This window comes from Elgaria multicarinata, chromosome 2 (genome assembly GCF_023053635.1).
Source record: "Elgaria multicarinata webbii isolate HBS135686 ecotype San Diego chromosome 2, rElgMul1.1.pri, whole genome shotgun sequence".
Taxonomy (NCBI): Eukaryota; Metazoa; Chordata; class Lepidosauria; order Squamata; family Anguidae; genus Elgaria; species Elgaria multicarinata.
In genome coordinates this window covers 25093065-25119510 of record NC_086172.1, presented here as the reverse complement: position 1 = coordinate 25119510, position 26446 = coordinate 25093065, and the positions used below count along the sequence as shown (strand labels likewise).

The window sequence follows — 26446 nt, the reverse complement described above, 5'->3', positions numbered from 1 at the left end:
GCCTTCTTCACATTTTTATCCCAGTCCTTAAACACATTACAAGGAAGTAAATTCTACCGAACCACTTCTAAGAAAGGTATTTAAGACCAGGCTGTCAGTATGTCAGTTCATGGCGTTTCTCCTGCTTCTGTTGGGAGGCACGGCCAGGCACTCCGCAGCATAATAGATCTCTTGACAGCTGTGCCCATAGAACATGAAAGATTAATCCACTCTACTGCTTTGTATTTCCCAAAGCATCTATGGCATCCTGTTCTACTTAAAATTGAAAGGGTGAAACCTTTCCAGCTGGTGAAAGTCTGTTTGCCTTACTGCAGGGGAGAATTCTTCTATTGTGGAAGAAATTTGAATATGTCAAGCTCTCATCTTCTAATTACGGTGTTCCACATACAAAGAAGGAAATTGGGGTTGCCCGCTATAAGGCGACTTGAACCATGGAGATGCTTAATTCAGCTGGAGAATCTAAATCCGTAGGAAAGTGATCACAGAAATGTACCAATACACATCAGGCTCCCTGTTTAAAATATTGGGCTTTCGAAAAGTTTCGAAATAGGCCGCTTTTGGCATCCTGTAATTCATCTTGAAAAGAGTGTGTCTCATTTGACTTCTGACCCTTCCAATTCACAGGCATAGGGTTGCCATATTCTGAATCTACAAAACTGGGACAATTTTTGGGGGGGAATGGACTTTTCTTTCTCCCCTCTCTCCTTTCCTCTCCTTCATCCCCTCACCCTCTCCCCACTCCTTCCCTCCCACTCACCCCCAGAAAACTCTCTTTCTTCCCCCACAAATAACCCAGTAGCTCTGCCTGGTGCTTACCCTAAAGCTGTGACTGCAACCAGCCAAGCTCAACAAACTCCTTTGCATTGCATGGGACTCAGGCAGCCTGAGGAGAGCACGTGCGCCTTTCCTTGCTCTTGTTCCTCTTTTACACAGCCACAGGCGCAGTACAGTGAGTGACTCATTTGAGCCTGTGGAGGAGCAGTGGCGCTCTGGAAAAGGCGCCAGATTGATGCGTCTTTTTCTCTGCTGCTGCCATTCCACTGAGCAGGCTCAAGGGACCATTTCGGTGGTTGGAATTTCTCCGGCCGGCTGGACCTGGAATCTGGGATTCTTGGTTGACCAGCCGGGACATTTTGGAAATGCTTGGAAACCGTGACATTCCCGGTTTTCTGGGACGTATGGCAACCGTACACAGGCAGGATCAGAGCCAGTTAATTCTGTTTGGGTTAGAGTTGAGGGAAAGGTTGATTGAGGAAAATAATGAAAGAAAAAGGCGATGCCAGAAGCTTCAGGGATTTTCTACCCCTCCTGTCCCGAATTTGTCACTAGTCAGATTCAAGACAAACAGTTGCAATTCCTGTTAATGTGCACCAAAATGCAAAGACTTTGGGTGTTTTTATTTCTATTAAACAAACAAACAACTACTACTCCCCCCCTCCCCTGAACAGTCCAAAACAGAAGTGGAAACGAAGGCTTGGGAACTGAATACGTAACACCTAAGGTGTTTGTCCTTTAGAGAAAGGTTGCTTCTTGGCTACTCAAAGGGCCCAGAGTTCAACCATGTAGCAAATCAGATGCAAATTTTGCAGCGTTATGGATCAACCTCCGATCCATGATATGAAAAGCAAACATCTAATGAATGTCAATCTTCTAACTAGGATTGCTCAGTCTCCTGAGATTTGCACCCTGACATATGGGGGTGAGTGAGTGTGGAAAATCAGGGGGGAAAGCTAGGTAGAATTGAGGGAAAGTTTCAAGTAGTCCACTACATCTTTGATTCCCTGTAATACACAGAAATTGTAAAAATATTAGTCACAATCCAGCCTGGATTGAGCACTTTTGTCCATTTGAATGTTGTAATGGAACCAAACATATGCTTACATCTACAGTATTGAAACTAATGGGATTTAGAAGTGCTTAATTTTTTCCTGGATTGTACCCATTAATGTCATGTTTGTTATAATATGCTACAGTAGTTGTGCATCACCTTTTTGGTATTTAGTGCGCCAGCCTGTTCCTGCTGTCTGTGATCTCATAATCGCCATGGGCCAATTCTGAAAGATGGTTCTATAGAGAATTAACATGTATTTTAACTACCTAATATTTCTTTACCATGTTAATTATAGGATTATAGAGGATGAGCCAGCACTGTGTAATTTATTGGCCTGATTATAATTTATTGGCCTTCTGGCAGTTAAAAGTTTGAATTCTTTTGTTTTGTTGAGTGCAGTAGAGTCACTGGTGCATAAAATATCTGAATGATTATTACGTTTTGCCTGTCTAAACAATCCCTGTGTTTATTTTTAGGGTGGATGATGTTCCCCCTGGAATATCACTGCTTCCTGATAACATTCTTCAGGTCTTGAGGCTCCAGCTGCTGCATTGTGTCCAGAAATTGTCAGAAGGACTGGAAGAACCACAGCAAGCTTTGTCACTTCTCCTTGTCAAATTCTTCATTATCCTTTGCCGGTATTTTTTTTTAAAAAAAATAATTTGACTTTTCAGTGGCAAACTGGGAGATGTTTTGGGGGAGAGGTCACCAGTACTTCCCCCTTTCATCAGCTAACTTTTTTTCTTACCGTCTCCTGGTCCCTTGCTTGCCAGCCCTCTTGCACCCTCACTTACTAACACTTTTTTCCGTCACTGCCCCATCTTGTCGCCCCCTGCACCATCACAGCTTCTTCCTCATCCTCATCAGCATAGAGCTGCTTTTCCCAACCTTATATCATCCAGGTGTTTTGACCTCTGAACCTCATCAGCCCCAGCCAGCACGGCCAATAGTCAGGGATTATGGGAGTTGTAGTCATCTGGAGGGCAGCAAGTCAGGGAAGGCTGACATATAGAGCATGGTCTGTCCTGGAGAATCAGGGTTCAATCTGTGTCCACCGTGATGTATGGGCGGGCCATTTGATGTGAAATAAGTTACAGTTCTGTACTTCTGCGCTTCATCTGATCAAATTCAGTTCCAAATCTCTCATTTAGAATGTTGAGAATGTCACAATGTTCTAAAACATAAATAATTGTTAATGGTTTACCTTAGAGGTGGGGAACACATCAGCCACAAGCAGCATGCACCCCATCCCAACTTTTTTTTTGTGGCCCCTACTGCTGAAGTTGTGGCTTAAGGGTCATAAACATGGTGGGTTATGGGTCATTTTTGGGAAATCCCCCCAACTACTAAAGGCTTCCAACCACTGGTCTACATTTACATTCATGGCTTTTGCGAACCAGTTTGAGGCTACTTGGAATAAAGGTTTACCATCTTGTCTTTCCAGTTAAGATACATGCCAATTCTTAGGGCACAAACCTATGCATGTTTAGACAGAAAAAAGTCCCACAACTCCCAGCATGCCCCAGCCAGGCATATTTGGAGTTGTAGGACTTTTTTCTGTCTAAACATGCATAGGATTGCACCCTTAATGTGAGATTACTTTGCACATCAGTATTTTAAAACCTAAGATGCTTTTGGATACATGCTTCCTCCTATCAATCCTTTTGGTGAGTGCTAAATCAGAGAAGGTTTACCATGTCATAAATTTTCATGACTTTGTTTCTGTTTTAGAAACTTGGCTAATGTCGAAGAGATTGGGACTTGTTCCTATATTAATCATGTCATTACAATGACTACACTCTATATTCAACAGGTAGGTGCCTGTGTAATTTGCTTAACTTACTTTCTAGTTGTTGGCAACTGACACTGCATTGAGAATCAAATCTTCATATTAGTCTGTGTTTTGCCACCCGCAGCTCAGTTCATTTGTGTGTCGTTCCCCCCACCCACCCCATCGCCATTACAGTTGGGGTGTCGATGCTTACTCCACCGTTGTGTGAGCATTCTTAATTACTCCAAATGTCTGTAGCTGTTCTGTAAAGTCAAATTAATAATTGAGCATTGATTTAGCAGTGGGGAAAGAGCCATCTTTATTGGGATCACTGTATGTGAGGGAGCATTTAATCTCTTCCTCCTCCTCCTCCCCAGCAATTGTAATCAAGATTGCTGTTTCCCTGCTGCTACTAGCAGCAAGAAAACAGTGACCTTAATTGAGATTGCTGTGGAGTGGTGGTGGAGCCTTTAACCTTGGCTTCCCAGTGATCGTAGAATCATAGCATAGAATAGCAGAGTTGGAAGGGGCCTATAAGGCCATTGAGTCCTCAGTGCAGGAATCCACCTTCAAGCATCCCTGACAGACAGCTGTCCAGCTGCCTCTTGAAGGCTTCTAGTGTGGGAGAGCCCACAACCTCCCTAGGTTGCTGGGGGGAGGCTTTTACCTTACCCTCCCAGCAAACATTATCAAGATCCCAGGGGAGGGAAAGCCCCCCGTGATGCTGATCAGGGAGTGCAGAATGAGAGGCAAGTTTAACATCCTCAGTTGAGCCCAAAGCAATATTGGAACATTGGATTTCATTCTTTGTGCATGCTTCGTTCAGTGCAGGATGGCGGCTCTGATTTCAGTAGGGCTGTGAATCCACTATGGGTTTCAGTCAGAACTCTAAAAGGAGGTATCCAAGGTGCTGAACCCTATCCCCAAACTGGCTCCAGCACCTTGGGTAGCTCCTTTTAGAGTTCTGACTGAAACCCAGAATGAATTCATGGTCCTACTGAAATCAGAGCGACCAGCCTCTGACCAATTTAATATTCTGTAGTGGCCATGAGGGAAAGACTTGGGGTTTGTTGTATAGCTGAAATTCTTTTCAATAAAATGTAATACAAAACTGAGCATAGTAGGAGCATAACCCTTTAATTTTAATGTATCTCGGCAATGGTAACAAGCAATAATGAAACAGCGTAGATGGGATGTGAGAAGCTTCTGGACGCAAGAAGGAATGGAGAACAAGCATGATTCGTGACCACTCCTGATGCTTAAACCTGGGTTTCCATTGTACATTCAAGCCTGGCTGAAGTGGTATTTCAGAGTTGAACTGTCCCCTTTGTTCCTTTCCTTTCCTTTTAAGGGTGCGTGTTTGCAAAACGTGTGTGTTTTTGGAAGCATTTTCATGACCGCCATGGTTTCCCCCCCTCCTATTTAGTTAAAGAGTAAAACAAAGGAGAAAGAAGTGGCAGATCAAACACCTATAGAAGAGTTTGTCAGGCACGCACTGGCTTTCTGTGAAAGCCTCTACGATCCATACCGCAATTGGAGGCAAAGAATCGCAGGGTAGGTGTGAATCTATTGGGTTTTTTCGGTCTTGATTTTAATTGCTTCAGAATGCGAATGACTTGTTTTTTGTCGATGCAAATTGTCCTGCTTAGCCCTGAAAAACCCGTACAACGGTAAAAAGAAAGTGGATGTTTGTGTATCTTTCCACTCTGTGTAACAAACAATTCTTTGCACTGATAGCCCAGTGCTGATGTTACTCCACAGTGAAGGAGCTCCAGCAGCACCTCTCCTTCCTGCACTGTCCACTGGGGAATGAGAGACACCCCAGGATATGTGTTAGCCTTGAAAATCCATTTAAGATGGCACCTCCTCTTCCACTCCATCCAGGGCTGGCATCAGAGTAAGCATGGTTGGCCATCTGCTGAGGGCCCGTACCCCAGCAGGGGCCCACTCCCAAGAGCCTCCTGGAGCTGCACTTCCGTGTCACCCGGCAACCAGTGTGGTGAGAAGGAGGAGGAGCAGTAGAGGCTGCGGCCTACTTGTTCCCTGGCTCTTTGCCTGTCAAGCAAGCAAGCCATGATGAGAAAGCAGATGAGGAGCAAGAGCAGCTGGTGGTGACAATTGCAGTGAGAAGCATGGACTCACTGAGGGAGGGGACCCATTGAGGGTGCCTTGCCCAAGGGCCCTCAGAAACATGGAGCCAGCACTGGCTCAATCTTAAGAGTCTCACCGTGCAGATTTCATGACCAAGTCAGCTTTCCTCTCCTTGCCCCACCCTGCCACGCTTTTTGCAACGTCTTGCCTGATGGAGAAATATTTCCCAAAATTCTAGAGAAAACCTGCCCCCATCATCATCATCATCATTATTATTATTATTATTATTATTATTATTTCATATTTGGTTGATCCATATAAAGGTATTGCCTGACTGTGGAGTTTGGGATTTTTCTGACAGAGTAACCTGTCTTACTTTGTTTGAACTGAAAAACAATATTAATGCCTGTGTGGGAATGGGTGGCAGTGTGAGCACCTGTCGCCTGGTTGAAGGTTTGGCATGTTACCGCAGTGGCACAGGAAGGAGCGGTACTGCCGTGGCTGTGCTGTGGCCCAGGGGAGCAATGAGAGAGCACTGGGCCCTTGCCTTTTGGTTCTTACATCAACAGAAATTGATTCTTTTAAATCCTTCACCTCTCCTGTGGCTCCTTTTCTCTTGCACCTTGGCACTAGGAATAAATTCAGTCACTCAGTTTTGATGCTTGACAATCTCCATACCTTGCTCAGATTCCTTTCTATCTTTTTATTTATTTACAATATTTATATACTGCTCCCCGTTGAAAATTTTGGAGCGGTGTACAAGATAAAATAAAAACAGAATAAAACGCAATTTTTAGCTGATTCCTACTGCAGTCCCCTGGGCCCCTTCCTAAATCTGCTCCAGAGGTTGGGTGGGGGACCCCCGAAACAGTGTGAGAGGTGGCATGTGATGGGGGTGCAGGTTGCTGCAGGAGAAAGGGGTAATTGGCAAAAACTGCCTCCCACCCACCCCCTTCCTTTCATGGAAGCCTCCACTGAATCAGAGGGGCTTCTGTGAACAAGAAGGAAAGCGATCTATTTTTTCTTTCCCTTTATTCTTACAGACTCAGTTACCCCACATAGAATGTAATGTAGCACAACACTAATCTTTACCTAGGCTCTCAACCTGAGGGTTCACATCGGATAAGGATACTTGACTGAATATGTCACGCAGCACAAATGTGTAAAATGCAATCCTCTGGTTTTTTGGGTTTTTTTACATTCTTGAAATAGCAAAACACCTTTTCCACTCTAACAAACAGGACGTTGTGACAGGACAAAAACAGAGAGTTTTTGCTTCACACATCAAATTAGTGGGTGACCCTTGGACCCAGCATGGCGTAACTATGGGAGACAAACATGACTTACGACTGTGTGCCCACCGTAGGAATTGCAATTGCAGCTAAGCATGTGCAGTCAAATAAAGACATGTTTCCCTTCGCATGTTTGTGTGTTATAACACAGGAACACACCAGCCCAGTTTGAACAATCGTACACACATGAGCTTTTTGCCCATGTATGCAGCCCCTCTGCTCCTCCTTTTGTGGCGTGAGAAATCAAAGCAAGAAGTCTCTCACTTAAGTAAGTGGTTTGAAGTTGGTTTAAGATCCTGGCTTTTTCCGAAGCTGGTAACCATAGTTTCCTGGCTTGGATGAAATGGGGAAACTGTGGCTAATTACAGGGCTGTTCCAAGGCATTCTGTTGCGTGAGGGGAAGAGGAAGGTTCCAGCAACAGAACCTGATTGGACTGGCAGTTGAATAATTCTTCAACACTGTGGCTATGGGACAGCGCTGCACCAGAAGCGAGCAGGTTAGCTTAGGGAGTGCAAAGCAGGTCACATGGCACACCGTTTTCCTCTTCTGGCACTTTGCTGTTGCCTTCCAGCATCTGCCGCCTGAGGTGGCTGCTCACATTGCCTAAGAGTAGAGCCGGGTTAATTAGGGACTGCTTAGTTTGATCGCTCACGCCGCAAAGGACCTGTGTGTGTGAGCAAAAGGCTCAGTCACATCTCAATTTATTAAGCCAGGATATGATAATCTGAACACAGCCATATTATACGTGGGTACATTCTAACTCTGTGATGTACCAAGCATTTGGTTTAACCCTAAATGTAGAACAGAAGGGAACACTTTTGTGTGACTGAAATGCTGAAAAATCCCATTATGTTTATATTCATAGGATTTGTATTGCTAAACACGCATTTCCTTCAAATCGATAGGTGTTGTTGTTTTGCTTTAGAAACAGAAGCACCCTAAACAGTAACTTGGTAGTTTTAAAATAGCGATGTAGAAGTTCTATGCAATATGGAATCAATATATTATTTCCAAATCAAATTCATCTTATTTGTCTATGGCACAAAGGCAATATGTTATTGAACTTGAATGAAAATACGTTTTAGATTTTTTTAAAAACGTGTTCTATGGTATCGGCTTATCCATAAATCTTAACAATGCATTTCTGTTTGTAGGCAAATTCTGGGCACTGTTGAAAAAAGCAGACAAAAGTACAAACCAGCTTCACTCACAGTAGAGTTTGTCCCTTTCTTTTACCGTGAGTATCACTGTCTTTAGTGTCTTAGTATTACTAGTGCTTCTTTCAGAATGAAAACTTTTAAGGAATAGCATTCCTGCTCCTCAGTTCCAACCTCAGGGTGATAAACTGTGAAGACCTGCTGAAAGCTACTTACTTCTCTCTTGATGTTAAGAACCTGCCTTTATCTGATCCATTTCATTCTTGATATGGTTGATTTTTGCCTACTGTATGTAACAGTATAACAAAGACAGTATGGGTACTAGCTTTCCTTTGCCATGAAAGTAGGCGAACTTGAGGCACTTCCTATCTCTCAGCACAGGCAACTGTGCAGGTATGTTATGAGGATAAATTGGGAAAACCCAAATATGCGGTCCTGAGCTCCTTACAGAAAATATGAGATACAAATGTAATATGTTGCTATACACCTGGATTGAGGTCAAAGACAGCGCTCCAATCGTGGTTCCAGGGATCTGGGCTCCCCACCTCCTCCCTCTCACAGGTAGCACAGAAATGATCATTCCGGCTGTCTCCCTGAGGTCTCAAAGACAACCTCAGGGAGGGGTTAAAGGGAGTGTACCATTTGGAGAGGAGGGAAGCCAGGATACGATGTATCCTGAGCCCTCCCCAGCCTCCTCCCTTCCCTCTCTGATGTACCCCAGCTAGACAGGTGAAAAAGCCTGTCTAGCCAAAAGGCAAAGCAGGAAGAGCGCAGAGGCAAAGTTCACTTCCGTTGTTCCTATCGTTCTGCATATAATGATGGGAAGCCTGCAAGTTCAGAGGCTTATGTGCACCGCCATGGGATTGCGCCCCTAATACAGTTAGGCTGCAGCCCTTCACTCCTGTACCCCAGATTAAGCTCCAGTGGAATCAGTGGGTCATACTTCTGAGTCGAAATGTATAGGATTGTGCTGTTAAAATACTAAGAAGCCCCATTGAACAAACCCTTTTAGGTTCCTTAAAACAAAGTTGCACATCTCAATGTCAGAAGAAAGAATTTTGTGGATTAAATATCTTGATATGTTCATTGTGCACAGTTGAAGTCTTCATTAGCATTCATGCAGATAAGCAATTTATTCTTAATTTTTAATACAGTCTTTGTTTCAATAGTCAACTTGTTTTAAGACTTGGGATCTCTCTCTCTCTTTAAGGTAAAATCGTCACATTTTAATAGTGCTGGCTTGTGACAATATTGGGAGTTTCTCATGGTGTTAATTCCAAACAAAATAATTCTTTGTGGTTTTGGCAGCAGCTAGTTTGTCTGTATCTGCGAGGCTATTGCTATGGCAACTGCTTCCAGGTTAATGTTTATTGCTAAAAAAAATTCCTTAGGCCTGTTGTAATTGCCTTATGTCAGGTATGGCATGAGCAAAGATACAATATCATGTTTTTTTGGTGGAAAGGTTCAGGCCAGGCCCAGTTTTAGTGAATAGGAGTTTAGCGTTCACAAAAATAGCTCTGGGCACAGCGAATATTTAAGGGCCTTTTGCTGCATTAAACTTAAATAAGCTCAACTTCAATATGCAAAGGATCTATGTGCACTCAATAGCATGTCTAAATGGCTGTGTTTTCACGTATTGTCATGATGCTGATCTGCAGCAGACCATGGGCTCTCACATTTCCCCTCCTGTCTCTGTTGTGGCTGTGAGGAGGGGTTTGGAGAATTTTGCATCTCTTTTAGACTAAACACAGCTTATTGTGACATCCAAATCAAGGCAAACTGCGGTTAGCTTTAACTACGGTTAGTGGAAACAAGCCAACTTCAAATCATAGTTTGTAGAGTGGTCTGTTTTCACTAACCGTAGTTAAGATTGGACACAGTCTTGGGTTCGGATGTATTGCTAAATGATGGTTAATCTAAAATGGAAGCAGAGGCTTCCAATCACCTCCTCACAGCCCCATCAGAGAAGAAGAGAGGGGTAAATGCCTAAGCCCTGAGCCTCACTGCAGCTCGTCTTTGTTATCTTCTTTCCGAAAGAAAATTAAGAATGATATGATATGGGAATTATAGTTAGGAGATTTTATTTGGATGTATGTCTACAAATGGTTCATGGTTCCAAGTTTATATATACGAGCGATTTGTTCTCTTTTTTTTCAGAGTGTTTTCAAGAAAGCGAGCATCTCAAAGAGAGCCTAAAATGTTGTCTGCTACATCTCTTTGGAGCTATCGTGGCTGGCGGGCAGGTGAGGAGAATCCTGACAAAATGTTAGTGTCGTCCTATTGACCAGAGGATGCGGGGATTTGTATCTTCTCTTACTTCTACACTTTTGGCTTATGCTCAGTAGGGAATGCTTACCAACAATGAAGAATTTATTCTAGAGAAGACCTGTCATTTGTAATGGGCTGTACTGTGGGCTGTTCTTTATTCAGGTTCCAGGTTCAGTCCCTGGCATTTCTAAGTGGAGTCGGGAAAGACCCATGCCTGAAACCCATTGCTGCCAATCAGTGTAGATAATACTGAGTGAGATGGACCAATAACCTGCCTCGGTATAAGGCAGCTTCCTACGTTCCTGTACATGATTGAAATTCTATGTAGTGCTTTGCTGGGTGAACACACATAGAACAGAGTCTGTTTTTGCACCATAATTTCAGTCTTTAATGCGCCTTCCTGAGAAAAACAGGTTAAAAATCTTCTTAAATTAAATGCTTAGAAAATCTGCAACCAGGACAGCTTTTTCATGGATGTTAATTATCTGTATATGAATGAACTTCTACTTTCCCCCCATTGACGAAAGCAATTTAGGTCAATTTTTTATGCTGTGTTTTAATGAATTTTGATTTTACAAAGTAAACCTTGTAAAATTGTCATGCTTGCATGGTGTGAACTGAAACAGAAGCTTTACCACCCAATCTAAAAACTAAATGAAACTGAGCAAGCACCTTGGTGCTGAGGAATCACGTCTCCAGCGTGAATGGGTGTTACTTCAGTATTATGAGGAAGCATTGGATTTCCTCATGCCAGGGAAAAGACTTTGGAGCAAAACTCTGTTTGCCTGCTCAGGACACCCCCATTTCTAAACATTTTGGGCAAGCAAACAAAAAGCGATTAGACGAATACGCTCCATCCTAAGGATTTGTGTTTGAACATATGTAGTTGCCTTGTACTTAGGCAGACCAATGGTCCATCTAGCCTAGTACTGCATGACTCTCGACTGGCACCAAACCAGAAGTGACGTGGGAGCCAGTATAGTGTACCAGTTAGAGTGTTGGACTGGGCCTCGTGAGAATTGGGTTTGAGTCCCTTGGCCATAAAGCTCTCTGGGGCCTTAGCTAGAGGGGCGAAATCCCGGTGCGATCCCCGGGATTGTCCCTGTGCATTCATATGACGCACAGGGGGCCCCGGGATCAGGGAGGGATGATCCCTCCCTTGCCCCGGGATCTCGCCCTACCCTTTGAGCCTGTTTTTTCCGCGGTCCCGGGCTGAGACCGAGACCGCAGAATGTGTGGCCGGGCGTCGGGTTTGTCCCGGTTCCTTGTGGTTACTCGTGAGGAGCCGGGACCCACACATGGGGCGCAGCTCCCCAGGAGCACTGCGCCCATCAGGGGTGGGGTGGAGAGCAAGGATTTTTTTTTTTAAAACACACCTTACCTTTTGCGTACGAGCACTCGTGCGCATCTTCCCCTTTAAGAAAAAGAAACAAAATGGCAGGCGCGAAGCCTCTCCCTCTGAGGTCATCGCGTGCCGCATGTGAACAGAGGGGGAGATCTCGCGATAAAAATATCACGAGATCTTCACTCCTCCGTCCCGCTATCTAAGGCCTGGGTGACTTCTCACAGGGTTGTTGCGAGGATAAAAAGGGAATAGGAGGACCATGTAAGCCACCATGAGTTCCTTGCAAGAGGGGAAAAGGCAGGATATAAATGTAGTTGTAGTAATATAATTGTTGTTGTGGTTTTATTTTTTAGATTTAAAAGAAGCCATGACGAGGGGGGCGTAAATTGGATCAGAGCCATGGTGCTGGGCAGGAATCATAGAATAGTAGAGTTGGAAGGGTTCTAAAAAGGCCATCCAGTCCAACCCCCTGCTCAATGAGTCGTGGACCCTTTCCCCTGTTCTATTTTCCTAGTACGAATCAACCCCTGGAGCAGTTATTAGCCACAGTTGGTTGGCAGGGGGGAGACAGGGACCCATATTATATCTGCTTTCCCCACCATGGCTAACTGCAGGTTGGGGGATGATTTAAATCATGTGAAAATGCCCAGAAACTGTGCTGGCTGTGGGAACCTGGGAGTTGTAGCCTCAACACATCTGGAGGGCAGCAGGTTGGGGAAGGCTACTCTGGTTGCAAAAGGGCTCCATTGGTAAAGCTTGTGCCAGCAAACAAACTTGCACCGACGAATGTAGTGAAGTTTGCACCCACCAACACATGGTTCAGACTCTGTATCATTCAAGTGCACGCTTGCCCTTCGTTTGAAAATGTTGCATAGCCAGTTTGTATGACCAAGGATTTCGGTAGGAAAGTCATTTTTAACTTGCTTTTCTCATCAAGATTCTGTGAAACGTTAAAATGGCAGTGCTAAAACATTGCTCCTGATGCTGGAAGTGGCTTTTCTGCATGTGCTGTCGCGGCCGTCATGTGTGGGGTTTCAATCGTGTGTAATTAAAGGACAGTCTGTTACAAATAGCTGGTCCTTTCTAGATTTAAAAGAACAAGATTGTTAGGTTGAGTCAGGTACTTAAATAAATAAAAGAGAGCCATTGGGCTAAAAGTGAACATGTTCTTCTCTTTGAGTCCTGGACGACAAAGTACTGAAGCGAAAGAAGTGTAAAGGTATGCCTGTGTTTTATGCCAAGAAATTTCGAAATGTGTACAAGAATAGACTCGAAATGCAACAATCCTGCCATACGTATTATTTCAGGCTGGGATTGCAATTGACAGCCTGTCAGATCTCAGGATAGAGAGAGCTACCTTATACCAGGTCAGGCAGTTTGTCCATTTAGGGTGCATTCTTATGGATGCTTAGACAATATATATATACTATATAATTCCTAACATACTGGAAGTTGTTGGACATTTGTCTGCCTAAACATCCATAGGATTGCACCCTAAGCCTGTCTAAACGTGCATAAGATTGCACCCTGAGCCTACTGTTGGTTCCTGATGGCACAATCCCTGACATGTCAAAAGGAAATCCCATTGAGTAAAATAGGGCTTACTCCCATGTAAGTGAGTATAGGCTTCCAGTCCCTGTGTGGCAAGGTTGAATCCTTGCTGTGGGAATTTTCAAGTAGAGCGTTTTAGAAACAAATTATGATTTAACCAGGGTGTTAGAAGAATCTGGCACTGCAGGGTGCTTCTGCCATAATAAATGAGTTAGTCTTTAAGGTGCCTCCAAGACTTTATTGTGTTTTTGCGTCGGTATGATGGTTGAAGCCCTTCTGGCTCCTCAGATCTTAGCAAGAAGCAGAGATACACAAGAGTCTGAAGTTTAGAGTTGAATCCAAATAACGCTGTGAGCGGAAGGGGAATAGTTCCTTGCGCCGTTCTGCAAATGCTTAAGAGTTCACACAATGCTATAATAGGTAGATCCTATAGTAATTTTCATGCTCTTGCCTGGGCAAGAGGTTATACAAACTCTTGCATATAAGCAGGGCTTCATATTATGCATTTATTATTTAATATCCATTAGATGCCTATAAAACAAATTCAGTTAAAAACATAACCTAATCATAATACATAACAATTTTTAAAACCCAACAATAAATCTTCAAAGATCCAAACCAGTGGAAAATCCCAAGTACTCAAATATAAAGACAATACAATAGAATGCAAATCACAGCAGCTAAGAAGCAGGCAGTAAATACTGAGGCTGCACCTACCATTAGGGCAGCCTTCCCCAAATTAGCACCCTCCAAGAAATCTCGCTGGTGGATGCTGGGTGTTGTAGTCCAACAAATTTCGGGTGTGCGTGCCAGGATCAGGAAGACTGATACCGGGACTAAAATATTGGCTTGATGTTCAGTTTGGGGTTTAGTTTCACTCTTCTCGCACAATGCTTTTCAGTAAGCTCTTTCCATGACTCCTTTCATCAGCAGAAAGCACACTTTTGGATCCATTGTATGAACACGCCAACTTTGCCCAGATAAAATGATTTATTTAATCATTGGTTGTACTGTACGTTGCGCCTGTTGGTGTTTCTTTAAAAGGAATGGTGACTGATACAATGTTCTGGTATTGAGAGTTTTTTTTTACTGCTGACTTTAGAGAAATGCTCTTCAAGCAATATCTCCAGCTACCATGGAAGTCTTGATGCGCGTTTTGGCGGACTGTGACATGTGGGATAACAGAGACCCAGATGAAGTGAGCAGGAAGGCAGAGCTGACGCTGAAGTGCCTGACGGAAGTGGTGCACATCCTCCTGACCAGCAGCTCGGATCAGCGGCAGGTGGAAACCAGTACCATACTGGAGAATTACTTCAAGTTGCTCAACTCTGACCACACGGCTTTGCCGAACTCGAGGAGATCTCGGCAGTGGGAGAGCAGGTTCATAGCTCTTCAGATTCAAATGCTGAGTAAGTCATAGGGCCTCTTGCGTGATGAGAGACGGTGGATGGCAGTACTTGGAGCCATTTGCCCTGGAGGAACGTTGGCTCTACCCGTTTTCCATGACTTCATAGCTTATGTGAGATGATAGCCTCCAAGGGAAAATTGCTTCAGAACGTTGAAAAAACTTAAGATGCCTGTTCCATCATCTTCTAAGTGCTGTTGGTTCTAAATTCAAAGCCCCTGACAACATTCAACAGCTGAAATGTCCTTTAGTTCTCATATGGAGAATGTGGATAGGGAGACATTTTTCTCCCTCTGCCATAATGCTAGAACTCGGGGTCAAGCCGTGAAGCTGATTGGTGGGAGATTCAGGACAGATTAAAGGAACTACGCCTTCCACAGTACATAGTTAAACTATGGAATTCACTATCACAAGATGTAGTGATGGCCACCAATTTGGATGGCTTTAAGAGGGGGTTGGATAAATTCCTGGAGGAGAAGACTATTAATGGCTACTAGTCTTGATTGCTATGTGTTACCTCCAGTATCAGAAGCAGTAAGCTTATATACACCAGTTGCTGGGGAACACGGGTGGGGAGGGTGCAGTGCACCGTGTCCTACTTGTAGGTCTCTGGTCAACAGTTGGTTGGCTACTGTGTGAACAGAATGCTGGACTAGATGAACCCTTGGTCTGATCCAGCATCAGAGCTCTTCTTATGTTCTTAAGGTCATCGTTGGTGCATTTGGCACCTCTGGGCGGGTTCAACATTACACCAAAACACTGGGAGAAGTTCAAAATCTCTCGGAACTCTTTTTCATTTCCTGCATAACATCTGGACGGGAAACTACAGTGGCCGCATTTGCACGCAATTACAAGCCAGAATTCCGCAGAATCCTGGCTTACTCTGGACAAGCTGTGTACTGGTGCAAGCAGTCCTTTCATGTGCCTGCTTGACTTCTTCTGCTTCTGTGGCCTGCTAAGCCAATCAAAAATGGTTTGTTTTGGCCTAGAACTCCCACCAGCCCTAGCCAACATAGCCAATGGTGAGGGATGATGGGAGTTGTCGGTCAAAACGTCTGTAGGGCCACAAGTTGCCCACTCTTGGATTATGACATGCATGAGGGCTTCCTGTAGGCAACTAGAAGGCCACTGTAGAGAACAAGATGCTGAACTAGATGGCATGTTGGTCAGATCCAGCAGGGCTCTTCTTATGTTAACATACCATATAGTGTGGCAGCCGATAATGAAAACAAATTCTTTCCTTTTACTTAGTAAATGTATATAGAGCTTGTATTAATCTCAGCTGCAGGTATGAACCTCACCTTCATATTGGGTTCTTCTGGTTTTCTGTGCCCCAAAGGCTAAATCAGCAGAGTTATTTTTAAACATGTTAAATTAGGTGATCAGTTTCTCTTTAATTTTTTTTAAAAAAACTTTTGTCTTCTTAGATACCATCACCGCCATGTTAGACTGCACAGATAGGCCTGTTCTGCAAGCCATTTTCCTTAATAGTAACTGTTTTGAGCATCTTATTCGACTGCTGCAGAACTGCAAGGTAAACAGAACATTGTATTAAAGTGACTCATTTGTATATAGATAGATGGATTTTCCAGCATTTGTAAGCACTTGATTGTTCTAACGTCTTGGCCATATAGTAGATGAAGATTTTATCATAATAAAATGTACAAAATGGCTTAATGCGAGAACTCTGATATCCCCAAGGAACGTCTTGTACTTCCTTAATGTCGTTCAAACTGTAAGTGCTTCCAGAGCTTTTGAGGGGAGCTATTTTTTGTATTGCCGTGCAGATGTTCATCTTGTACTCCAGATACACTTAAGATTGTTATATTGGTGAATAATGAATGAATAACGCATTCCTTTCACAAAGGATGCAATCCATATATTTCCTTCCTAGTTCCCTGTAGCTTAGTATTAATCCAGATGCCCATGGATTTGTACTAAAGTTGTTGAATACTTCAGAAAACTGTGTTCCTCCGGTGGCATTGGCTGCACTCCCTCTTTTTCTGTGCTTGCTCTCTGACAGCCATGGTTTGGAAATTGGAAATGTTGTTCTCCCCCACTCACTCACCCATTGAGGTATTTCTCCCCCTCACTTACCCTGTTACGGTTTATGTTGCACTCCTGTACACACTTACCTGGGAGTTAGTTGTGCTGAATTCAGTGGAACTAATGAGTAAAAATGAGTAGGATTGTGGCTGTTAGAGTTTCTTGAAAATGTCTTGGGTTCAGACAACAGGCTAACCCACAGTTCAACAAGCAACCCACAGTTCAATAACAACCCACACTCAACCACTGAGTGTTGTGTGAACAGTCCCAGAGGAAAGGTGTTGTGTTTCCAAGCCCTCCTGCTGCGGTGCGAGACAATAAAGGGTTCTGCCAAGTAAAACTTTATTCAGCAAATAAACATCTCTTCACACCTGAAGAGGGTGTAAAGACTAGGAACTTTCCTCTAAGCGAAAACTTGGCTGACTAAGCTAGTCCTTTCAACAAAAGGGAAGGTTTTTCTCCCAAGCCACTATCCTTCAGGAAGGGTTCTTCTCAAGAAGCCTTCGTCGAGAAACTAACTGAGCTGATCACTTCTCGCCTTCTTTTAGCTCCACCTGTTTGAGTCTGTGGCGGTCTCTGTGATCGGTCAGTTCTGAGTCCCTTCCCCCTCTGAGGAAAGCCAAGTTCCCTCAAACATTGAGTTGTTAGCATTTTCTCTGATAGTCCGGTGAAGATTTTTCCTTGGCTCCTGAAGAGCCTGGGAGAATCTCCTCCCCCGCTTCCTGTGTTGGCTGGTACATTTGTAGTCCTGTTTCTTCTGGTTCAGAATCTGATTCCAATTGATAGCCTGAAACTCCTTCCCCCACACTAAGGGGAACAAGCCTGATCATGACAAAAGGAAGGGGGACTCACTCTGGAGAGGAAAAGAATGAGGTTGGGAGAGAGGATGATTCCTCTAAGGTCACTCCCAGTTCACAAATCATGGTTTGCAAGAAGCCAGCTTTATGCCTTCACTGGACTGTTGTGCATGGAATGCATCTTATTGGCAAAGTGCCTATGTTAAGTAGTGTGCCCAGCAATTCTGGAATGGTGGTAAAATTTTGTGTGTGTTTTTTAAGGGGGAGGGGCATGGGTGGTAGGACTTTGTGGGCACCTCGTTGGTGAAGCCTGGCAATGACAATACTGAGCTAGATGGACCAATGAACCGATTCTCTATGTAAGGCAGTTCTGCCTATATTCTTGGTCCCAAGAGCCCCATGTGAGCGTTGAAATGACATCTAGGGTTTCTCCTAACACCCCCCCCCCCATTTGCCACCACACACACTGAACTGGATCATGTTCTGGAGGTTCCCCCAAATCCAGTGTGAGCTCCTTGGACACCCTTGTGTAGTTGGATCATGGCCACTGCATATGGTGTGTATTTCTGTGCATCTGGGATATGCTTTATTGATCTTTATGGATTACTTATGTGAAAGGATAGCTTTATACTTGCTGATTTGATATTCCAAAGAATCTCATTAAATAGATTGAAGTGGCTACTCAGGCATTCTAATAAATGTGAAACTTCAGATATCAGACAAGGCAATCCTATATACACACTTTCCTGGGAGTAAGCCCCATTGAACACACTGGGGCTTCCTTCTGAGTAGGCATGCAAAAGACAGCACTGTAAGTGTGTGCTTTCTTTTGTGCACTAGAAGGAGGAATAATGTTGAATTAGCATTTGTTTCCTCTTGGTTTTTTCCTTCTTTTTTCAGCATTGTCCTGCAATATTAGCCAAGTTGTTGCAACTAACGCTGCTAACTAAACTTTAACACTACTGTGTATGTTTTGTGTGCGTGTGTATTAACCATGGTAGCTTTCTTTTTCTTTTCTTTTTTAATTCTCCTTCAGATATAATATTGAATATATCTAAGTAGTTTTTGAATTACTTTGGTTTTCCTTCGTAAGTATTTGTCTTAGGTTCCTTCCCCCCCCCCACGTGTATAGCGGGGATACCCCTTGCTTGGACTTACCGTATTTCTTCGATTCTAAGACGCCATCGATTCTAAGACGCACCCCATTTTAGAGATGTTTATATGGGGGGGAAAGTATTCTGCCATGCATGGGGAGCAGAATTCAGGCAGGTAAGGGAAGAGATGTGGCCAATTCTGATTGGGCCAACGGTTTTGGCGCCACAGGGCTGTGACCGGTTACAAGTAAGCCAAAAACGAGGCACTTACCCCTAATTTTGCAGGCCCACGTTGCCTGGTGGGGTGGGCCCTGCCGGGCAGAGGGTACCTGCTGGGGGGTGGGGGCCAGCAGGGGAGCCATGTGCAAGGGCCCGGAGGCTTTACCAGCTGCCACCACTTCTTGCAGGGAGCGGGAGGGGGTCGTTCGCGAGGCGCCCACCATTGGGCCAGCTCCAGCTGCCAGTGCTGAGAGGCCTCTTCCAGGCATGGCCAGATGGGCTGTGGAAATTTCCCGAGGCGCAAAGGAGCCGGTCGCACGTGCACTGCCGCCCCTGGCTCAGTGGTGGTGGAGAGACCCCCCTGCCCCACAGGCACCCTGGGCTCCTCTCCCACACACATTGCATGAGAACGGCGCAGCTGCGAGTCCCAGAGCGCGTCCCGCCCGCACCCCAGCCCAGCAACTCACCTTCTGGGCGTCGCCTCCGTCTTCTCGGACGGCGCTGCTGCGTCTCCTCCGCCACACAGAACCAGCAGCCGCAAGAAGCCGGCGGAGCCCGCCCACCTTGCACAACCCTCCATGAGCCCTGCGGCACCCACCCGTCCGCCCTGGCCCCATGCGCAAGGCGAAGCGCACGCCAGGCCCGAGCCGCATAGCCAATGCCACTAGGCCCAACCCTGCCGGCTGTGCTTGTGGTGCGGCGGGCTGAGTCCGCTTAGGGCTCTGAGCTCCGTTGGCGTGTGTGTGAGCCTGGTTAGGCCCAGGGCAGCCGCGGATCGTCGCTGAGGCCCCCAATCAGGCCAAGCACATTCCCCAGCCTACATGGTGAGTGCAGAGCCGCTTAGGCGCTCAACAAGCCCTTGAGCCACCTGGGCATTGTGAGCAGGGTGGAGGGATAACAGCGCACTTTGCAGGCGATTCTAAGACGCCATCAATTCTAAGACGCAGCCCGTTTTTAGAGATGTTTATATTGGGGGAAAAGTGCGTCTTAGAATCGAAGAAATACGGTACACTTGTCCCAGAATATGGTTTGAGGGCACATGAGGCAGTAACTTTAGTGAAGCTAAGCAGGCCTGGGACTAGTCAGTGTCTGAATGGGATACTGCCTGGAAACCCCCATGTAAGTCAGCTTGAGTTTCATTATGGAGAAAGGTAGGATATAATATTGATCTCCATTGTGAAGTATGTGGCAACAGGCCTTTGCATATAGCAACTTTCCCTAGCATAGCATAGTGCCCTTCAAATGTGTTAGACTGCAATTCCCGGATTTCCTATGGCCATGTTGGCTAGAATTCTGGGAGTTGCAGTCCAACACATCTGGGGGGCACCATGGTGGGGAAGGCTGGCATATAGCTCATTCATCAATCTCTCCAAACATGGCTGGTGAAAATGTAATCATGGTTAAGAAATTAGAAGTGTACCATCAGGTTCATGCACTCTATTCCCTCAAAAGCTCCTTTTTTAGACTCCCAAATTCCCCCTTCTGTGGTCTTAACTATGGTTAATGCTAACCAGGGTTCTTATCTTAATTAGGATGTGGAATGAAGCTTTGAAGTGGGCTTACAAGTTCTGGTTAAGAGGAAATTGCTCAGTATTAACTGCTTAAAATCACCTCAAATACAACCCTTTAGCATGGTTAAGGTGATCAGTGGAAGGGCAAGGAAATTTGCATGGAAAAGGGGAGGTGTCAAGGGAATACAATGGAACCATCCACCTGAGGACTATCCACAGTTGCTGGAGATACTCAGGCAGAGACTTGACAGCCATCTGTCAGTAATGCTTTGAATTGAATTCTTGCACTGAGCAGTAGCTTGGACTAAGTAGCCTAACTAAGTGAACCAGTTCACACATTACAACCAGTTCCTGGGTTGTTTAATCCAGTGAGCACGCTGCCTCCCGCCTATTTGCCACTTCTGTTTTCAATTAACAACCCAAGAACACCCATTCCTGTTGTTTCATGATGTCCAAACTCTGGGTTGTTTTGTGACGTCCGATCCCAGAAACTCTGGGCTCTTTGGGGGTTAAACAACCCAACAAAAAACATGGGTTAACTCGGAGTTGTTTAGCCTCCACACAACCCAGAGTTTCCACATTTGCATGTCAGGAAATGACCCAGGAACAGACATTCCTGGTTGTTAATTGAAAGTAGAAGTGGGCTGGAACCAGCCTGCTTGCTCATTCCCACACACTCACAAACAACCCACGGTCAACAAACTATGGGTTGTTTGATCATGTGAAGCTATTTATGAGTTAATGAAAGGAAGCACACAGATTTATGGGCCACTCCCCACATTTTAGGTATGTTGTTTTAAAATAATTCCCCTGAATACAAAGTGACTGCAGAAACAGTAGAAGATTCCTTCCCCTTGATTCCACGCTAAAGGTGGGGAAGGAAATGAGAAATGTCAGATCTTGGCAATCTTCTTCTTTGTCTCAGCTGTGGGTCAACTATTTAACGCGCCTATTACCATTATTCTTATCTCCCGTTTTAACAGCTGTTTTTAAATGCTAACAGTAAGGTGGCAGACAAGAATGAGAAAGACCTTGCCAACCAATTCCTGACAGAAATGAATCAGGAACAGGTATCTCCAGCAAGTCTACCTTCTGCTTTTCGTTGAAACCGAAGCACAGTGGCAATCGGTGGAATGAGCCATTTCCTTGTACTTCACCTCAGGTGTCTTCCCTGAAATACGGAGGCGATTTTCAATTTGTTCACAGCACAATATTCATCCAGAATATCTATTATCGACCAAAAACCACGATTTAGGTGCTTTAAGATTTAAAAATAGCTAATACATACAGCGTCGATTGGATTATATTTTAAACTGAGGAAGCTGAAGTACAAGAACAGAGCTCCCATTTCAAAACTATAAACTTGGTGATTTTGTTTTATTTTAGTTTCCCCCCCTTCTTTCTCCCCCCCCCTTTTATTTGTCTAAGCACTGTGGTGTTTGGGCTCTGGTTCTTTTTGGAATCTGTGTGGTTGGATTTGATGTCTTGATTCTGTTGCCCCCAAATAATATTCCCGTGACAATGGACAGACTGAATCTGGGAGGTGGGAAGAAATTGGTGGTCTTATCTTCCAATGTTTTCTTTTGGAATCATGAGAGAATACCAAAATGCCCATTCTTACTGTATTGCTTCTTTAGAAGAGATTTTAGCAACAAGTAGGTTCTCATGCAAAATGAATAAAGAAGTGAAAGCAATGCACTTGCGAAATCCTGATTCTGTCTAAATTAATACGTCGTTAACACAGCATAATCTTTGCAGAAGTATTAATTCACTGAACATCCCATCTTTTTTTTTTTAAGCCCTGTTTTGTTTGTGTTCACAAGTATTCGCTAGCAAAATATATCCAGGTTTGTTTGTTTTTAAAGAGCAAAAATGTCTGCCAGTAACAGGAAGGAACTAAAAGGAAAGATTTGGAACGTTTTTGAGACGAGAGCCTTGCGGTACTACTTGTGAGGGAAAAGTTATGGGATTAATACATTATCAAAGCAGGAGACTATGCAGGTACAATGATTAAACTGTAGTTACTTCTTTTGAAGAAGATTTCATGTGCTGGAACATTCTCTAAGGTGAAACTACTGGACACGCACCTGCCCCATGAAGGGTTGTGTGCCAGGAAGCTTAGATAGTCACGTGTCTGACTATCTGTTTTTGTCCCTCCCTCTTGAGATTGTCCATTTAAAGCATGAAGAAACGTTGTCAGTCAAAATGTCTTAATGGATATGTGCGAATGCTTCTTTTCTCTTTCTCCTCCTCCTCGATATATGTGACTACTCTTCTCTGATGTCCGCTCTCTCTCTCTCTCTCTCTCGTAGGTTGTGGTGTCCTCAAATCCATGCCTTTTGGGGGGAGATGATTGGGAAGCATGCAAACGAACCCTTGTTATCAGCCTGGCGAGCAAGAACAGTGTATTTGTGTAACATATCCTGTCTTTTGCTGCTTCCAGGTATTTCAAGGCCAGCTGGACTGCTTGGCAGTGTCAGCCATCCAAGCTCTTACAGCAGTGATGCACAAATCTCCAGCTGCTAAGGTAGGTATAGCTTCCTCATGGCAGTTGTCATTTCCGTCTCCTGACACCTCTTTTGATGGGATTAGACGGACTATTCTTTTGGTAGTTGTGCTTATTCGAGGCTCTGGAAAGGATCACCGAGAGTGCAACGGGATGCCCTTAGCAGACCTAGGCAAATGAATGGGGTGCTTTGTGCCAGCACTAGGAGGCCGCCCCACTCAGGCCTTGATCTCCATGTTCAGCGGAAATGAGCCGGTCAAGTGCTGAGGGTGCTAGAATGGACTGCACCACTTTGGGGCTACAGGTGGGGGTGTCACTTTTTGGAATGGTCTCCTATGTCTAAAAACAATATCCGTGCAATTGGAAAAACAGCACCACAAGCTTAGAACCTTTCTCCCTGATATCCTAGTTTTCAATTTGCAGGGAGTTCTTTTTGGTTTTACATGCAGGGACGGGTGCAGGGGACATTAAAAAGTGACTTACCACCTTATTCTGCTGGAGATGTAGCTCAGTGGTAGAGCACCTGCTTTGCATGCAGAAGGTCCCAGGTTCGATTCCCGGCATCTCCAGATAGGGCAGGAAAAGCTTCTGCCTGAAACCCTGGAGAGCCATTGCTGCCAGTCAGTGCTGACAATACTGGGCTTGATAGACCAATAGTCTGACTCAGTTTTAGGCAGCTTTGTATGTTCCCGTGCTGCATGCGTATAGATCCAGCCTGAGTCATCATTTGGCAGAGAATATTGGCAGTTCAGTCAACCACTTGCTTAATTGTTCACTTAATAGAACAAAGATCTCTTTATTTATCGCACTGGATTGTAACTCCAGTTGTCTGTTGTAAGGTTTATTTTATGCCGTTGTTTGTTTGTTTTTAGAATGTTTGCTATGGTTGTTTTTACTACCACATCAGTTTTTATTATTTGTTTTATTGTTGTATGCCGCTTTGGGAGGGCTCCTGCCCTAAAAGGTGGCCAAGAAATAATAATAATAATAATAATAATAATAATAATAATAATAATAATAATAATAATAATAATGATGCTTGTGGATTGAGGATTTGTGAAACCTTAAAGCATCTCTCTTGGCTTTCATAGTGGGGCTCACTTACAAGAATCGTGGACAGTTTTGCTGTTAGATGTAGAAAAAATACATGAAGGCATCAAAGCAAGTTGTTGAATTTAAGGAGCTTAAATTCAACCTTGTAAATTGTTTTTTTGGCATAATAAACTTCAGTTTAGAGGTAAGTCCATATGCTTACAACTGCGTGCTGCTTACATACAATGTTAATCTTTCTCCTCAGGAAGTGTTTAAGGAGCGGATTGGTTATGCCCATATATTTGAAGTCCTAAAATCTATGGGTCAGCCATCACGGGAACTACTTGAAGAACTTATGAATATGGTGAGATGTACACTTGTTTTGATCCTTATTTTAAATGGGATAGTTGTGTTAGTCTGTTGGCATCTTTGAGGCCAACGAGATTTATTAGGAAATACGTTTTTACGCAGTTAGGCCCATGTTGTTAGATGCTTGAAATGTAAGCCTCAGTTTGCACATGCACACCAGCACACAGACGTAAACACGCGAACAGAGAAAACAAACGTAAGAAGTAGCAGTAGGTTTGAGACATTCCTTTGTAAATTCAAAACATACACAAGATAGGAACAGTGTTTCTATCTCTGCTGCCCTCTCTCTTGGAGGACTCTCTTTCTCTCACTCGAGTCGCCCAGAGGGTCGAGGTGGTGGTGTGGGTCTTTTATTATCGAGTTTGTGCCAGTTCCAGCCTCTTTCCATTCCACCTTCACACTGTTTCTCCTCCTTTGAGGCACATGTGGTGAGACTCTTCGCTCCGCTGCGACTGCGGGTTGCAGTTCTGTACCGCACCCCTGGCTCATCCTCTAAATTTCTCTCTGATCTGGATTCGTGGCTGTCCTTTCTCCTCTCTGACAACTCTCCTACTCTGATCTTGGGCGACTTCAATATCCATGTGGATGACCCTCACGATACTGCAGCTCTACGATTTCGCTCCTTATCTTCCTCTTACGATCTTAAGCTCTGGTCTGAAGCACCCACACATTCCCTTGGACACTGTCTAGATCTTGTCCTCACTCGGAACTGCTCTGTCCTGGACTTTTCTATTGCTGACTTTCCTCTGTCAGATCATCATCTAGTCTCTTTCAATATTACTCACAATTCACGTCCCGCTTCACGCCCTTGTCGTGACCTGCATTCTATCAACTATGAGGCTTTTTCTCAGTCTCTAGCCTCCTCCCTTCCTTCTGTCTTCACAGCCGTCTCCTTGGACTCAGCCATCTCCTCCTTTAACTCCTCCTTATCTTCAGCTCTTGACAATCTTGCTCCATCTAATAACTCGGATAGTTCGCCCCTCTCAACCCCAACCGTGGCTCACCTCTTTCCTCCGCTACCTTCGCTCTTGTTCCCGGGCAGCCGAACGCCTGTGGCGTAAGACCAGGGACTGGGCGGACTTTGTCCATTACAAATTTGTTCTCTCCTCTTTCTCTTCTGCCTTTTCACTGGCCAAACAGCAGCACTACTCAACGTTGATCCAGTCAAATGCTAGGCACCCTCAGCGGCTCTTCGCGTCCTTCAATTCTCTTCTGAAGCCTAATCCACCATCTCTCCCCGCCTCTCTGTCTGCCAATGACTTTGCCTCTTTCTTCAATGCTAAAATCCAAACTATTCGCTCCGGTCTGGCTCCGGTCTGGCTTCCAACTATTCGCTTCCAACTCCTGTTCCTCACCTGTCAGTTCCTCCTGCAAATCTCTCGGCGTTCCCTTCGGTCTCAGCTGATGAACTGTCTAAAATACTGCACTCGTCGAAGCCTTCCACTTGTTCCCGTGATTCGATTCCCTCTCGCGTCTTTATTAATCTTATCCCCGCTATCCTCCCGTCCTTGCTCCACATCATTAATTCCTCTCTGTCCTCTGGTTCATTTCCTTCTGCTTTTAAACATGCTACAGTCTCTCCCATTCTCAAAAAACCCACTCTTGATCGACTATCTCTGTCTAACTACCGACCTGTCTCTCTGTTGCCTCTTGTCTCAAAGATCCTGGAACGTGTGGTCTACTCTCGTTGTCTTGACTTTCTCTCTAGTAACTCTGCTCTGGATCCCTTTCAATCTGGATTCCGTCCTTTGCATTCCACTGAAACAGCCCTTACCAAGATCACCAGTGATCTTCTTACTGCCAAGTCTAAAGGCCATTATTCCGTTCTTATTCTCCTTGATCTAACTGCAGCCTTTGACACGGTTGATCACGATCTTCTCTTAGATTCCCTCCATGACCTTGGACTCTGTGGCTCTGTCTATAACTGGTTCGCCTCCTATCTAGAGGGTCGCTCTTTCAGCGTGTCGGCTAACGGCAGCTCGTCCTCCTCTTTTCCCCTTTCAGTAGGGGTTCCGCAAGGCTCGGTGCTTGGCCCGTTGTTGTTTTCCTTATACATGTTGCCCTTGGGTAAGCTTATTCAATCTCATGGCCTCCAATATCACCTGTATGCCGATGATACACAATTATATCTCTCATCTCCGGAACTTTCTCCTGATGTTC

The 26446-nt window shown here is 44.6% G+C and overlaps 1 protein-coding gene and 1 non-coding gene across 2 annotated transcripts in view; both read left to right on the top strand.

The window, feature by feature from the left end:
• Positions 1 to 26446, top strand: part of NBEAL1 (neurobeachin like 1) — a 134445-nt gene that overhangs the window by 28682 nt on the left and 79317 nt on the right. The window contains exons 3-12 of the mRNA XM_063116150.1: positions 2308 to 2469; positions 3563 to 3644; positions 5029 to 5156; positions 8141 to 8223; positions 10301 to 10386; positions 14410 to 14716; positions 16140 to 16246; positions 21363 to 21449; positions 22823 to 22906; positions 24183 to 24281. Coding sequence (XP_062972220.1) covers positions 2308 to 2469; positions 3563 to 3644; positions 5029 to 5156; positions 8141 to 8223; positions 10301 to 10386; positions 14410 to 14716; positions 16140 to 16246; positions 21363 to 21449; positions 22823 to 22906; positions 24183 to 24281 — 1225 coding nt within the window. The remainder of the gene's footprint in view (positions 1 to 2307; positions 2470 to 3562; positions 3645 to 5028; positions 5157 to 8140; positions 8224 to 10300; positions 10387 to 14409; positions 14717 to 16139; positions 16247 to 21362; positions 21450 to 22822; positions 22907 to 24182; positions 24282 to 26446) is intronic.
• TRNAA-UGC (transfer RNA alanine (anticodon UGC)) lies at positions 23383 to 23454 on the top strand. Its single transcript has one exon. It is a non-coding gene; the product is annotated as a tRNA-Ala (tRNA).